This window comes from Erpetoichthys calabaricus, chromosome 9 (assembly GCF_900747795.2).
Source record: "Erpetoichthys calabaricus chromosome 9, fErpCal1.3, whole genome shotgun sequence".
NCBI classification, from domain to species: Eukaryota; Metazoa; Chordata; class Cladistia; order Polypteriformes; family Polypteridae; genus Erpetoichthys; species Erpetoichthys calabaricus.
In genome coordinates, this window is record NC_041402.2 from 58,636,843 (window position 1) to 58,649,490 (window position 12,648).

A 12,648-nucleotide genomic window follows, 5' to 3' on the forward strand; every position below is an offset into this window, starting at 1 on the left:
CTTCACTACATTATTGGCATGCAGGCTTATTTTGCTAAACTGGAAGAACCCCACCCTCCTCTTTTAAGTCAGTGGGTAACTGATGTTTTATATTATTTGAAACTGGAAAAAATCTAATTGTCACTTAAAGGATCTGTACAGAACTTTTTCAAAACCTGGCAGGATCTAATCAATAATATTTTAGAATAAGCTCTTAAAGCACTAAGGAAGTAGATTTCTTTTTCTTCTCCATTTATCTGTATCCACCTAATAAACTAATCAATGTATTTATTTTTACTGTTTTTAAGTTTTAGTCCGTTGGCCATGCTCTCTTCTTAGGGTTGGGGGTTGATTTGCTTTCAATCCTATTTTGTTGTAAAAATTGATCTATTTGTATGGAATGATTACAATAAAATCAATAAAATTAAAGAAAAAGAAGAAATATCTGCTAGATGGGATTCTCTAAACATTCATGCATGTGCAACATACTATATCAGTTAGTTTTCCATTTACAGAATATAAGATACTATATATAAATTAGAGTTTATAAGGAAAGCTGTTTCACAATCATAAATGCTTTTAATTGCCACAAAATATCTGCTTTTATAGGAAAATGAAGTTTAGTAATTTTATTTCTAAAATAGTGCTTCACTTGCAGCTTACTATTGCAGCCAAAATGGTACTGCTTGAAATATAAAACAAATGGCTTAAAACTTGCCAAAACATAGCAGGTTTCATCTGTTTATTGCATTCATTCAAATTCCAAGATGATGTGCATATAAAATAGTTGCTTATCCAAACTATTTTCACAAAGATATACTCTATTTTTTATTCTACCACTGTTAAGCCGAGGTGGAGCGGCTGTCAGAGTGGTGCACAGTCAATAACCTGCTCCTCAACACCAAAAAAACGAAGGAGCTTGTTATTGACTTTAGAAAAAACAAAACTGACATCCAGCCACTCATCATTGGCGGGGCCTGTGTGGAGAGGGTCCCGGTGTTCAGGTTTCTGGGTATTGAGCTGGAGGATGACCTGACCTGGAGCACAAACACCAAGGAGCTGCTGAAGAAGGCGCAGCAGACTGTATTTTCTGAGAATTCTCAGAAAGAACCATCTCCCAAAAAATCTGCTCCTTGCTTTTTATCACTGCTCCATCGAGAGTGTGCTCACGTACGGACTGTGTGTGTGGTACGGCAGCTGCACTTCCTCAGAAAAGAAAGTGCTCCACAGGGTCATCAGGACAGCGGAGAGAACAATTGGGTGTACCCTCCCCTCTCTGGAACAAATCTACACCTCCCGATGCTGCAAAAAAGCAATAGACATTTCACAGGATTCATCACATCCCGGTCATTGCCTCTTCCAGCTTTTGCCATCGGCCAAGAGATACAGAGCAATGAAAACCAGGACAAACCGCCTTAAAAACAGCTTTTATCCAAAAGCAATCATGGCCCTGAACTCAGAATAAAACTGCTCCATATCATTCTACCAATGTGCAATATAGATCTTAAGTCAACAAGTGTAATTTGTATATTTTGTAAAGTACTTTTATTACTATTTGGTTTGTTATTATTTTCTCTCTTCTTGTCTTTTTAACTCTTATTCCTCACACTGAGTTGACTGCACCTTCAATTTTGTTGTTCCTTTGTAAAAGTGACAATGACAATAAAGATCTATCTATCTATCTATCTATCTATCTATCTATCTATCTATCTATCTATCTATCTATCTATCTATCTATCTATCTATCTATCTATCTATCTATCTAAACGAAGTTCTGATGTTCTTATTACTAAAACTACACAACTGCCTTTCATCCTTGGGTGTGGCATTTCCCCCGCACCCCCAAGAGAACTTAAACTATCTGTTCTTTACACCCGTGATATGAACAATGGGAAAAGTGACAGTGAGCTTCACTTATATGAACCATAAAATATTAGTAAAGAGTTGCTGCAATAGTCTGACAATAGTTTAGAGAGAGAGAGAGGTGTAAATGGAGAATATACAGAGCTTGTAGCCCCTGGAAGAAAAAAGTAGACTGGTACTGCACATGTAGGATATGTTCTTACCACAGTTGAAGAACATACATTTTGGAAAACATGGTAAAAGTAATGGCCATATTTTTAACTTGCACCACTGTGAGGCCTGATAGATGTGAAAGGTTCTCTGGCGCATAGCTGATTTCAAATAAAACCCATTTATGCTTACAGTCTCAAAGTTTTCTTCAAACTTAGAACAGGGATGGGAAAAACTGGAGAAACTTATTTCATTCCAACACAGCAAAGCTTATAGTCACTATTTACAACACTGTGGTGTTGATGCAGGAATTGAGCCTGTTGATTGCTGGGATTACTTGGTACACTCAGCAATAGGAAGGACCTTGCAGTGGATTTGCTGTTCTTCTAGATCAAGAGGAGCCAGATTATATGTTTTACACAAGAGGTTTAAATGCCACCATTACATTTCTCAGCTGACTGTCTGAGAATTGCTTAGGCCAGGAGTGTCAAACTCTGCAACTGGAGGGCCACTGTGGCTGCAGGTTTTCATTCTAGATACTGTTTTAATTTACTTGTTTTTAAAGTTCAGAATCCTTAAATTGTTTTTTTCTTAACTAGCATCCATATAGTAATGAGACACAACTAAGTCACCAACTAACTATGCATTCTCAAACTCTGTTTGAGGGTCATTATCCATCCATTCATTATCCAACCCGCTATATCCTAACTACAGGGTCACGGGGGTCTGCTGAAGACAATCCCAGCCAACACAGGGCGCAAGGCAGGAAGCAAACCTCGGGCAGGGCGCCAGCCCACCGCAGGGCACGCACACACACACACACACACACACACACACCAAGCACACACACTAGGGACTAGGGACAATTTAGAATTGCCAATGCACCAAACCTGCATGTCTTTGGACTGTGGGAGGAAACCGGAGTACCCGGAGGAAACCCACGCAGACACGGGGAGAACGTTCAAACTCCATGCAGGGAGGACACGGGAAGCGAACCCAGGTCTCCTATCTGCGAGGCAGCAGCGCTACCACTGTGCCACTGTGCTGCCCGTAATTATTTTTGCTGCAATCAATTTCTTAATTAGATGTAGTAGGGTTTTGTACTGTTTTAGCCATTATGGATGCAATGAAAAGTGAAGCAAAATAACACCTTTAATTGGTAAACTGAACAGATTACAATATGTTTGCAATATTCCAGCTTTTTTAATTAAATGCCAATTTTTAATGATACTGAAACACATTATTTAATTCTGTGGCTTGTTGGTGTGACCATTCTGCCATACTGGACACTTCCAGAACTATTGATTTGAGATATCTTGAGATGCACGAGAAGTTATTTCGAGATATCTGAAAATGTATTTGAGATATCTCAAAATGCTTGTGAATTTACAGTATTTTGAGATATCTGAAAATGCATTTCAGATATCTCAAAATTAATTTCAGATATCTTAAAATGCGTGGGAAGTTATTTTAAGATATATTGAAACATAATTAAGATAGCTTAAAAAGCATTGAGATAGCTCAGAATTAACTGCAGATTTCTTAAAATGTAAAGGAAATTATTTTAAAATATCTCAAAATGTGTTTCACATATCTTAAAAAGTAAACTACATTTTAAGATATCAAAAATTCATTTTGAGACATCTCAAATGTTAATTCGGCTTGCCACATCTTTCCCTCTTTACATTCTTACAATCCATCTGTTAGATTTCCTTATCAGTGTATTCTGACTCATACACAGTAGGTAAGGTTTTGTCACCACCATTTTCATAGTCAAACATTATGCGTTACCTTCACCATTGGTATTTGTCTTAAAGTACAAAAAAAAAAACCTGTGAAAAGCACCACCTGTAAGTGGTAGAAATATTCAAGTAAGTATTTACTTTAATCTATAAGGAGGATAGCTATCACCAGGCAGATGGAATTGCTAATAAAGGAAAGAATTGATGTCTATACCTGGACATTTTTCCATAATGGAAGGTCTGTGAAAAATGCAATAAAGCTTTAGAAAAAAATATGTAGGAACACTCCTCACTTTGAATATTCAAATATATTTAAGGCATTTGCTTCAAGATGGACTAGACTAATGCTCCCTGCATATGCAAAACAAGGAAGAAGCAAATAGTTTTTTTATTAACCTATTATTTACATGTACTGAACATTTATCTTCGAGACAAGTTTACTGGAATGCTAGGTAATTAAATAAAAGTTGTTAACAAATATTTAAACATAAATACTCTCATTAAGCAAATTCAAATAACTCTGAAAAAATAAAGCAATAAGCACATGCAGTATTTAAGAAATGCTAATATTTGGCAGCATTGCAAAAGATGTATTTAAAAGCAGAGTTCTAGTTTCAGAACAAACAAACAGCATATTTACTATCTGATGTATAAAGCTTAACTGTGGTTAAAGCTGGTGTTATCAAAAGTGAAAAAAGAAAAAAAATTACTATGGTTAAGCATCACCAGTTCTATTGATGAAGTAATTTGCTTTTATCACTTTTTGATTAAACTACTTCAATTTTTATTTAACTGTTCTTCCTGTGAAAACTAGTTTATAGCGGTTTTAGAATTCTATTACCATAGTCCTGACTCCAGCTAAATAACTGACAGAATTCAGCTAACTCATCCATAGTGGCTTTCTGACTAGTACCATTTCATATACATATTTATGTTACTGAATTATAAATCCTTATACTTTTAACATTTGAGAATGCCTCTGAGATCCTTTGATGTTGGATTTTGTTATTGTCCCAAGACCCTGCTGTGTAGCTATCCTCAAACTCACAATAATTTCTGTGCACCTCTGTAAGAGTCTTGCTAGGTCTACTTGTGAGACTCACTCTGTGTCGGTGTTCACGTTTAGACTGAAGAAACTGCTTTCCATTTATTTACACTTTGTAGTCTGTTCAACTTACTGTGAAAAGCACTGTAATTACACTATTGATAGAAAATGTCACTCACATTTAAGGTTATTCACTATGTTTAACTTGTGCTGTGTATACTTTTATATAGTGTTATGGTGAAACTGTGTTTGATTTGTGAACCTTGTTCTGATAATTGTCCAATGAGCTACTATAATACCAATAGAGTACAGTATATGAGAAAATAATACACACTTATAATGTTAGGTAGTGTGGTGCAGCGGTTAAGGCTTTGGACTTCAAATCCTGAGATTGTATGTTTAAATCCAGCCATAAACACTGTGTGGCCCTGAACAAGTCACTTCACTCATCTGTGTTCCAATTAGAAAAAGAAAAAAAAGAAATGTAACCAATTTTATCTCAAATGTTGTAAGTTGCTTTGGATAAAGGCTTCGGCCAAAAAAATAAAAGTAAATGTTAGACCACCTTGGCAACATAGCATACAGATACTGCTCATTTAATTATTCATCCATTTCCTGATCTGCTACATCCAATCAATATGTTTTTTGAATAAATATATTTAAACAATAAATATTAATTAGCTCCGTATAGCAAATTCAAACTGTTATTTATAGGGGAATCAGCAAATCCAAAGCATGCAGTGTTATATGGAAACACTGAAACTATAAATCAAACTTACCTGCTTGCCCTGTACTAAAACATTAGTAATAGAAGGTGCAAGGCTGTCCACTACTTTACCTAACAGACTGGCTGCTACTCGTACGACAGACCTGGTGGATAAAGCAAAACAAAAGAAAGCAAAAACAAGATAATCCCAAAATAAACTGAAGCATTACAAAATTCCTTAATCAGTATGGTCAACTGCATATTCAGTTTTTGCAAAACAGGTCCTTGAACTGATTTTATAATTAGGGGGTTTTAAAAACGTAACATTTAAATATGCAGTGAACATCAAAATTTAAAAATATACTTTTTTTTTTTTTTTTTTAACTTCATGGACAGAAAAATGTAGCCAGTGAAAACAACCATGGCTATTAGTTTAACTTTATACATTTTTCATGAATATAATTTCCTACTAACACGGTACAACACCCTAGTACTACATTATGGTTAAACATTACATTTCAAAATTGTAATATAATGTCTATAAGTTTTCAGAATCAAAAATAAGGATTTAAAAAACATTAAATAAAGAAAACTAAATTTCATTATGTCCTCATTAAAATTCATGAATTTCTGTGCTGCAAAACATTAAGACTCCCATTGCATTTTGAGCTGCTGCAAGGAATTACACATAATGACTTCTGTAAGTTCAGACCTTGCATGTGCAATTTGCTCCCAGACTCAGACAATTAATTTTTAACATTAACTTCAGTTGCATGATATTTTAATATTTGCTAATTCATGATTACATTATATGGGAGAGTGGCTGTAAATTATGTGTCAAAGTTAATTGATAAATGCCTACATAAAAATAGCAAAAATTAGAGGTTGAAATGTGGCAGTTGTACTGTACTCAAGAACAAGTGTTTATTATTTTATCAGTATTACCTTATATTAAAAACCACATATGAATTAAAACATGAAAGGTATAGTAAGTATAAAACATGAACCTATTGGAGACTACTAGCATTTTAAGACAACTCATGTAATATAAAAAGCAAGGCTGGCGGCCACCAAAATGAATAGTATTGGTAAGTCAGTAATAATTCAAGAAATTACTTACTTTTAATGATCCTTGAAAGCGACCTATGCTAAATGTATGTGGAAGTTATAGCAGAATTATGGACAAGGGAACTGATTAGTAAAAGCTGCCAAAGAAGCACAACAAGTAGGTAGCAGGGCTCATTTGTGCTGCAATGCAGTAAAGAACACTCACATGCGGCTCTATTTTAAGGTCATAGTCCATTACCTGCTTGCCATGAACCACCAAAGTGGTAATATGTGGGGCTATAGAGGAGGCAAGTCTCTTTGTAAATGCAGCAGCATATCGTACAGTCAGCCTAGGGTCAGTTGGTAATTATAAAGAAGGTTTACACATAAAAACAAAAGGAAGAGAGAGAGGAAAGGTTTATGCCACTGTCACCTATTTCTAAATAAAAGATTAATAATAAAATAAATGGGAAGTTAAGGTTACATTATGTTAGCATACAATCATGAAAAAGCTTAATTAATTAAAATGCAGAACTCTGATACATATAAAGGTTGGCAAAGACTGGAATACAAACTAGTTAGCTTTATAAAGTGATATTTTATATTAGTAGCAGTTGGCATTTGTTTTAAATGGTGTGCCATGCTAATAGTTTTTGAATCATATTTACAAACAAGCACACACATCTCTATAGGTCTCAGTTTTAACTCTTTAAGTGCTTGTAATGATAGCACTTCTATTTACTGAATTTTCTTCATTACAAATTAAAGGTTAGAACTAAAGCTATAAAGAAATATAGAACAGAAAAAATCTACAGTATTTAATTCACTTTCAATTCAAAATAATTTTCCTTTACATTTATAACTCACTATTATACAATAACAAACAAAAGTTTATATTGAAAATTACTATGTTAAGTGCCAGAAAGTAAACCAACATGTAATTTAACTCTAATAAAATAGTCAAAAAGGCTGTTGTCACTAGTAATGTAATATTCAAGATACAAGGAATAAAATATGAAAAATAAAAACTAACCAAAGTTTTCTTGTTCCTGCTCTTCTATAAATTCTCTCAAGGAGATCCAAAACAGTGCCTTAAAGAAAGAAATTTTAACAGTGTATAATAAGATTTGTTCTCTATCAAGTTATAGTTTTGCATTTAAGCATAACTACATGTACCTATAGTTATGTATTATTCTTAGTCATCTGATAAATAATGCATTCCATACTGAAAGCACAATAATACACACAACATATGAGTTAGGAAGCAGACCACAAAATCAGTTAAAGGCATACTCCATCCAAAAATGTTTCTTTTATGTTGCTTAACCCATGTAAATTGCAGTACAATTCATAACGTCAATAACAAGAGGCTTTAGTTTCTTGTTTAAAATATGTGCAGATTATTTCCGAAAATACAAATTTAACATTACAAAAAAAGTGCATTTTCCACATTTAGAGCATATGACTGGAAAACTGACATATGGATTATGTGGCATTTCTTTCTTTATCCATACATATTTTTCACATCGTTTTCCACTGTACAGTATCAGTCACTGTTGTCTCTATTATATCATATATTTCTTTACATTCTTCATGAAAACATGAGATTAAAAATTTTTCTCAGTTATCATATACTAATATCTATGCGCATGCTTCTAACCTCTCCTCTTATGCCTATTATTGACGCCTTTAGCATATTAGCCTTGAAACATTATAATAACTGCATGAAATTATTCTCTTAAATCACAAGATGAACAGAGCAAACATTTTATATCACTTTATTGATCTGTGTAAAGGTTAAATACATGGATGCCTGGGGATGCAAAGCAATATGGCATGTTTAATTCTGATTATTTTATAGTAGAAGTTGGTATTGTTAAAGTAAAGTAGAAGTACAGTGTATTTGGCCTCTGTCATTTATATGAAAATATTGCAACTGTGCACCACATGCTTACTTTGACAATGAAAAAAGAACGACCAGTTGAAGAGAGTTACAAAAAGGTAGACAGAAACTGCTTACTATTATCAGATTACTTTCTGGACTCTTGGAGAGAATTTCAATAACACAGACCACGACACTAAAAATCCAAATGTCTATTTCCTTCCAAACTCTTTAATATTACATATATTTACATATAGTTTATTTTAAATATATAGGTTAGGTAAACATTATCAGAAAATTCTTCTACTTCATTTGGCTACTTCTGTTAGGGGTCGTCACATCAGATTAACTTTTTCTATATCTTTGTGTCCTCTGCATCTTGCTCTGTTACACCCACTACCTTCAAGTCCTCTCTCACCACATCCATAAACCTTCTCTTAGGCCTTCCTTTTTTCCTCTTACCTGGCTGCTCCATCCTTAACATCCCTCTGCCAATATACCCAGCATCTTTCCTCTGCAAATGTCCAAACTAGGGCTATCTATAATGAAAGCCTCTCTGGCTTTGTCTCCCAACGGTCAAATCTGAGCTGACCCTCTACTGTGCTCGTTCCTAATCCTGTCCACCCTTATAACAACCAAAGCAAATCTTAACATCTTTAACTCTGCCATCTTCAGCTTTGTCTCCCATTAATTTGGTGCCACCATCTCCAGTCCATATAATATAGCTGGTCTCACTATCGTCCTATAGACCTTCCTTTCACTCTTGCTGGTAACCATCTGACCAGTCTGTCACAAATCATTTCTGACACTCTTCTCCACCCTTCCTGCACTCTCTTTTTCACCTCTCTTCCACATTCCCTGTTACTCTGTACTGTTGATATCAAGTATTTGAACTCACCTACCTTCGCCAACTCTACTCCCTATATCCTCACTATTCCTCTGAACTCCCTCTCATTCACACAGATGTTTTCTGTCTTGTTCCTATTGACCTTCATTCCTCTCCTATTTAGAGCATACTCTACCTCTCCAGGACCTCGACCTACTCTCTACTCTCGCTACAGATCACAATGTCATACACAAACATCACAGTTCATGGGGACTCCTGTCGAATCTCATCTGTTAACCTGTCTATCACCATCGCAAATAAGAAAGGGCTCAGAGCTGATCCCTGATATAATTCCACCTCTACCTTAAATGCATCTGTAACTCCTACCGCAGACCACACCACTGCCTCATTTCACTTCTGTACCACTCTTGCATACTTCTCTGCCACTCCCGACTTCCTCATACAGTACCACAACTCCTCTATAGGCACACTGTCATATGCTTTCTCTAAGCCCACAAGAACACAATGCAGCTCCTTTTGGCCTTCTCTATACTTCTCCATCAACACCCTCAGAGCAAATATCAGAACTGTACTGCTCTTTCCCAGCATGAAGCCATACTACTGCTCACTAATCATCTTCACCTTTCTTAACCTAGCTTCCACTACTCTTTCTCATAACTTCAGGTTGTGGCTCCTCAATTTTATCCCTTTGTAGTCACTACATCTCAGCACATCCACCTTATTAATTTGCAGAAAACGGAACTTGCTTATTTTAGTTCATAATGGTAGGGAGCCAGGGTCAGTGTCAGAGAAGATAGAGTGTGTGTGTGTATATGTGCGCGTGTGTAAGAGAGAGAGAGACACTGAATGAGTTCTTCAATAGAGATGTCTACAAAATAGGTGCTCTAAAAGTAAAAATTCTCCATGATTTTCAAAGACCCCAGGTAATACACACATCTGACATATATTTGGACAGTGCTGTAAAAAAATAAAGGCAAACCATGAAAAGATGTATGTTCATCAACATATTTGTTCATATTGATATTTGATCTTCATTTTAGTACAGGCAAGTAAAGGTGATCTAATTTAACAAATAACATTGAAAAGTACTCTTTGCTATCATTCATTCAAGAAAAAGTCAAGAAATTCACTTCTCAGCTATGGAAAAATCAGTACAGCCCTAGGCCTAATGGCTGGTGTTGCTCCTTTTAGTAAAATTAGCTCTGTGTAGGTGTTTCCTATATTGACTTGGAGAAACTGTGCCACTCTTCCTTATAAAGCTACTTCAACTACATGATATTTGAGGCCTTTCTTGCATGAACTGCCTGTTTCAAGTGTTACCACAGAATTTCTGTTGGTATAGGATTTCACCTACCCATTTCATAACCTACCATTTCTTATTTTTGACCCATCCTTTAGTGGTGTCCAACTCCCATCATGGATTGCTACAGTGGTTGCAGGTTTTCCTTCCTGTCACTTTCTTAATCAGTGACAATTTCTGACTTGTTATTTAAAACTCAAAACTCCTTATTTTTTTTTAATAATGAGATACAAATTGAGCCAACAAAGGGCCAGCTAACTAGTCTAAGATGGAATATTTGAAAATAAAGAGAGGTGAATATCTCAATAATATTGATCTGCTCAGGTCAGAAAAACATTTTGACTGACCTCTTAAAAAAGAAAATCAACAGTTTTGGAAATGTTTGGTGTGGCAGAATGAGAATACCAAGAAGTCATGGAATTAAATAATAGTTTTAATTATCAACAAGAATCACCTTCTAATTAAGAACCTGGATGGAATGAAATTGAATGAAGTTTATGGAATTTGAGGACTCAACTGCTGGTTCATATATAATTTTTGAAGCAATTCAGAGGATTGAGCGTTAAAGAAACAAGGCAAACAACACGAAGGTAAGATAAGTCAAGTAAAAAACCTGCTGCCACTGTAGTCCTCCAGGATCTCAGTTTTGACACCCCTGCTTTATTGGGTATACTTGAGGGTTTCACATTTTTTTGAATCACTGTCAAAAAACTGAAGCTGAACTGTATTTGGACCTTAGAACAAGGCAGATGGCTTCATATTCTCCTCAAGTACCCTCTGGTACAATGTAGAATTCATGGCTCACTCTATGACGGCAAGTTGACTTGTTGCTGAAAAGCAGCCCTAAACCACACTGCTTCCTCAGTCATGCTTTACAGTTGAGATTTTAGTTTTTTAACATGATATTTGCCTTTAACAACAAACAGCTAAACTTTTGTTTTACCAGTCCAGAGCACATGTTCTTCACTTGGCAAATATAACTTATTTATCTGTTGTCACACACGTGTGAATGGGAGGCAGCTACACGGCCTGAATAATAGTAGTACCTCATTAAACCAGGGGGTCGCGAGCTGCACTAACTCTCTTTCTCAATCCTCTGCAGACCATCCAGGAGAAATCCCGCTAGATTAAGGCTCCAATGAGGACGTCACTTCCAGGCTCAAAGACACCACGTCCGGTCCCGATGACGTCACATCCTGTACTGGCCTTTAAAGCTGCCACATTTTCTCTTTCGTCAATTCTGTTTTGGACATTGAACCAATCACAGCTCAACAAAATTACTCAATTTTGCAGAAAAGGCATAATATATGGGTGACTGCCCCAAACCTTTTGATGTTTCCCAGAGTCTTTTTGTGACACTGTATACATTTTTGAGGAAAGTGTGTTCTTTTTTTCTCATCTTACATGTACAGTATGGCCAAGATGTACAGTCTCTTTTATATTGGTACTTTCTGTATATAAATTGAGGCAAGATTTGCCCATAAATTCCATGATTTTAGCAAGTGATTCTTGGAAACTTCCTGACACATCTTTCTATCAGTTTTTATGCTGATTTTGGTGGAATGACCAGGCCGACATAAAGGGGCAGGGGGTCTGAAATTCTCTCCAGATAATCTCAGACAATTGGATGATTGACTATAAATTGCTTGGAAACCACACTTCAGTTGTTAAGACAGAAACACCCTGCTGGTTTCTGATGTTTATATGAGCCATCCTAGATACTCTGTAATGATATTTTCATCTTTTACACTTATTTGGGTGTACCTAATACTAATTTATGGGCATTTGATGCAATGTTAAAAGAAAGGCTATACTTTTTCTACTCAAGGCAATTGAATTTCTACCAATTTAATATTAGTGTAAACTCTGATTTACTCAATGTTATATTTAAAAATTTTTCCTATTGTTTAAATGGTGATAAAATATAATTTTGTCTAAAATATACAAAACTTTTCATAGGTGAGCATTTGCTTTCCTTTCCTTTATATCACTATATAACTTGCTCCTCCTGACACAAAATAAGTTATTCTGCTTTTTATGGAACAATTAACCAGCTTTTAGTGCAGAAAATGATTTGGAGAAGCAAT

The 12,648-nt window shown here is 35.4% G+C and overlaps 1 protein-coding gene across 3 annotated transcripts in view; it reads right to left on the reverse strand.

Moving 5' to 3' along the window:
• Positions 1-12,648, reverse strand: part of phkb (phosphorylase kinase, beta) — a 190,984-nt gene that overhangs the window by 56,752 nt on the left and 121,584 nt on the right. For 2 of the 3 annotated variants that reach the window (XM_028809644.2, XM_028809646.2), the window contains 2 exons: positions 7,566-7,623; positions 5,559-5,649 (listed from right to left, as the gene is read on the reverse strand). In XM_028809644.2, the coding sequence (XP_028665477.1) occupies positions 5,559-5,649; positions 7,566-7,623 (149 nt within the window). Of the gene's footprint in view, positions 1-5,558; positions 5,650-6,791; positions 6,883-7,565; positions 7,624-12,648 lie in introns of all 3 variants that reach the window. The other variant, XM_028809645.2, reaches the window with a different exon arrangement.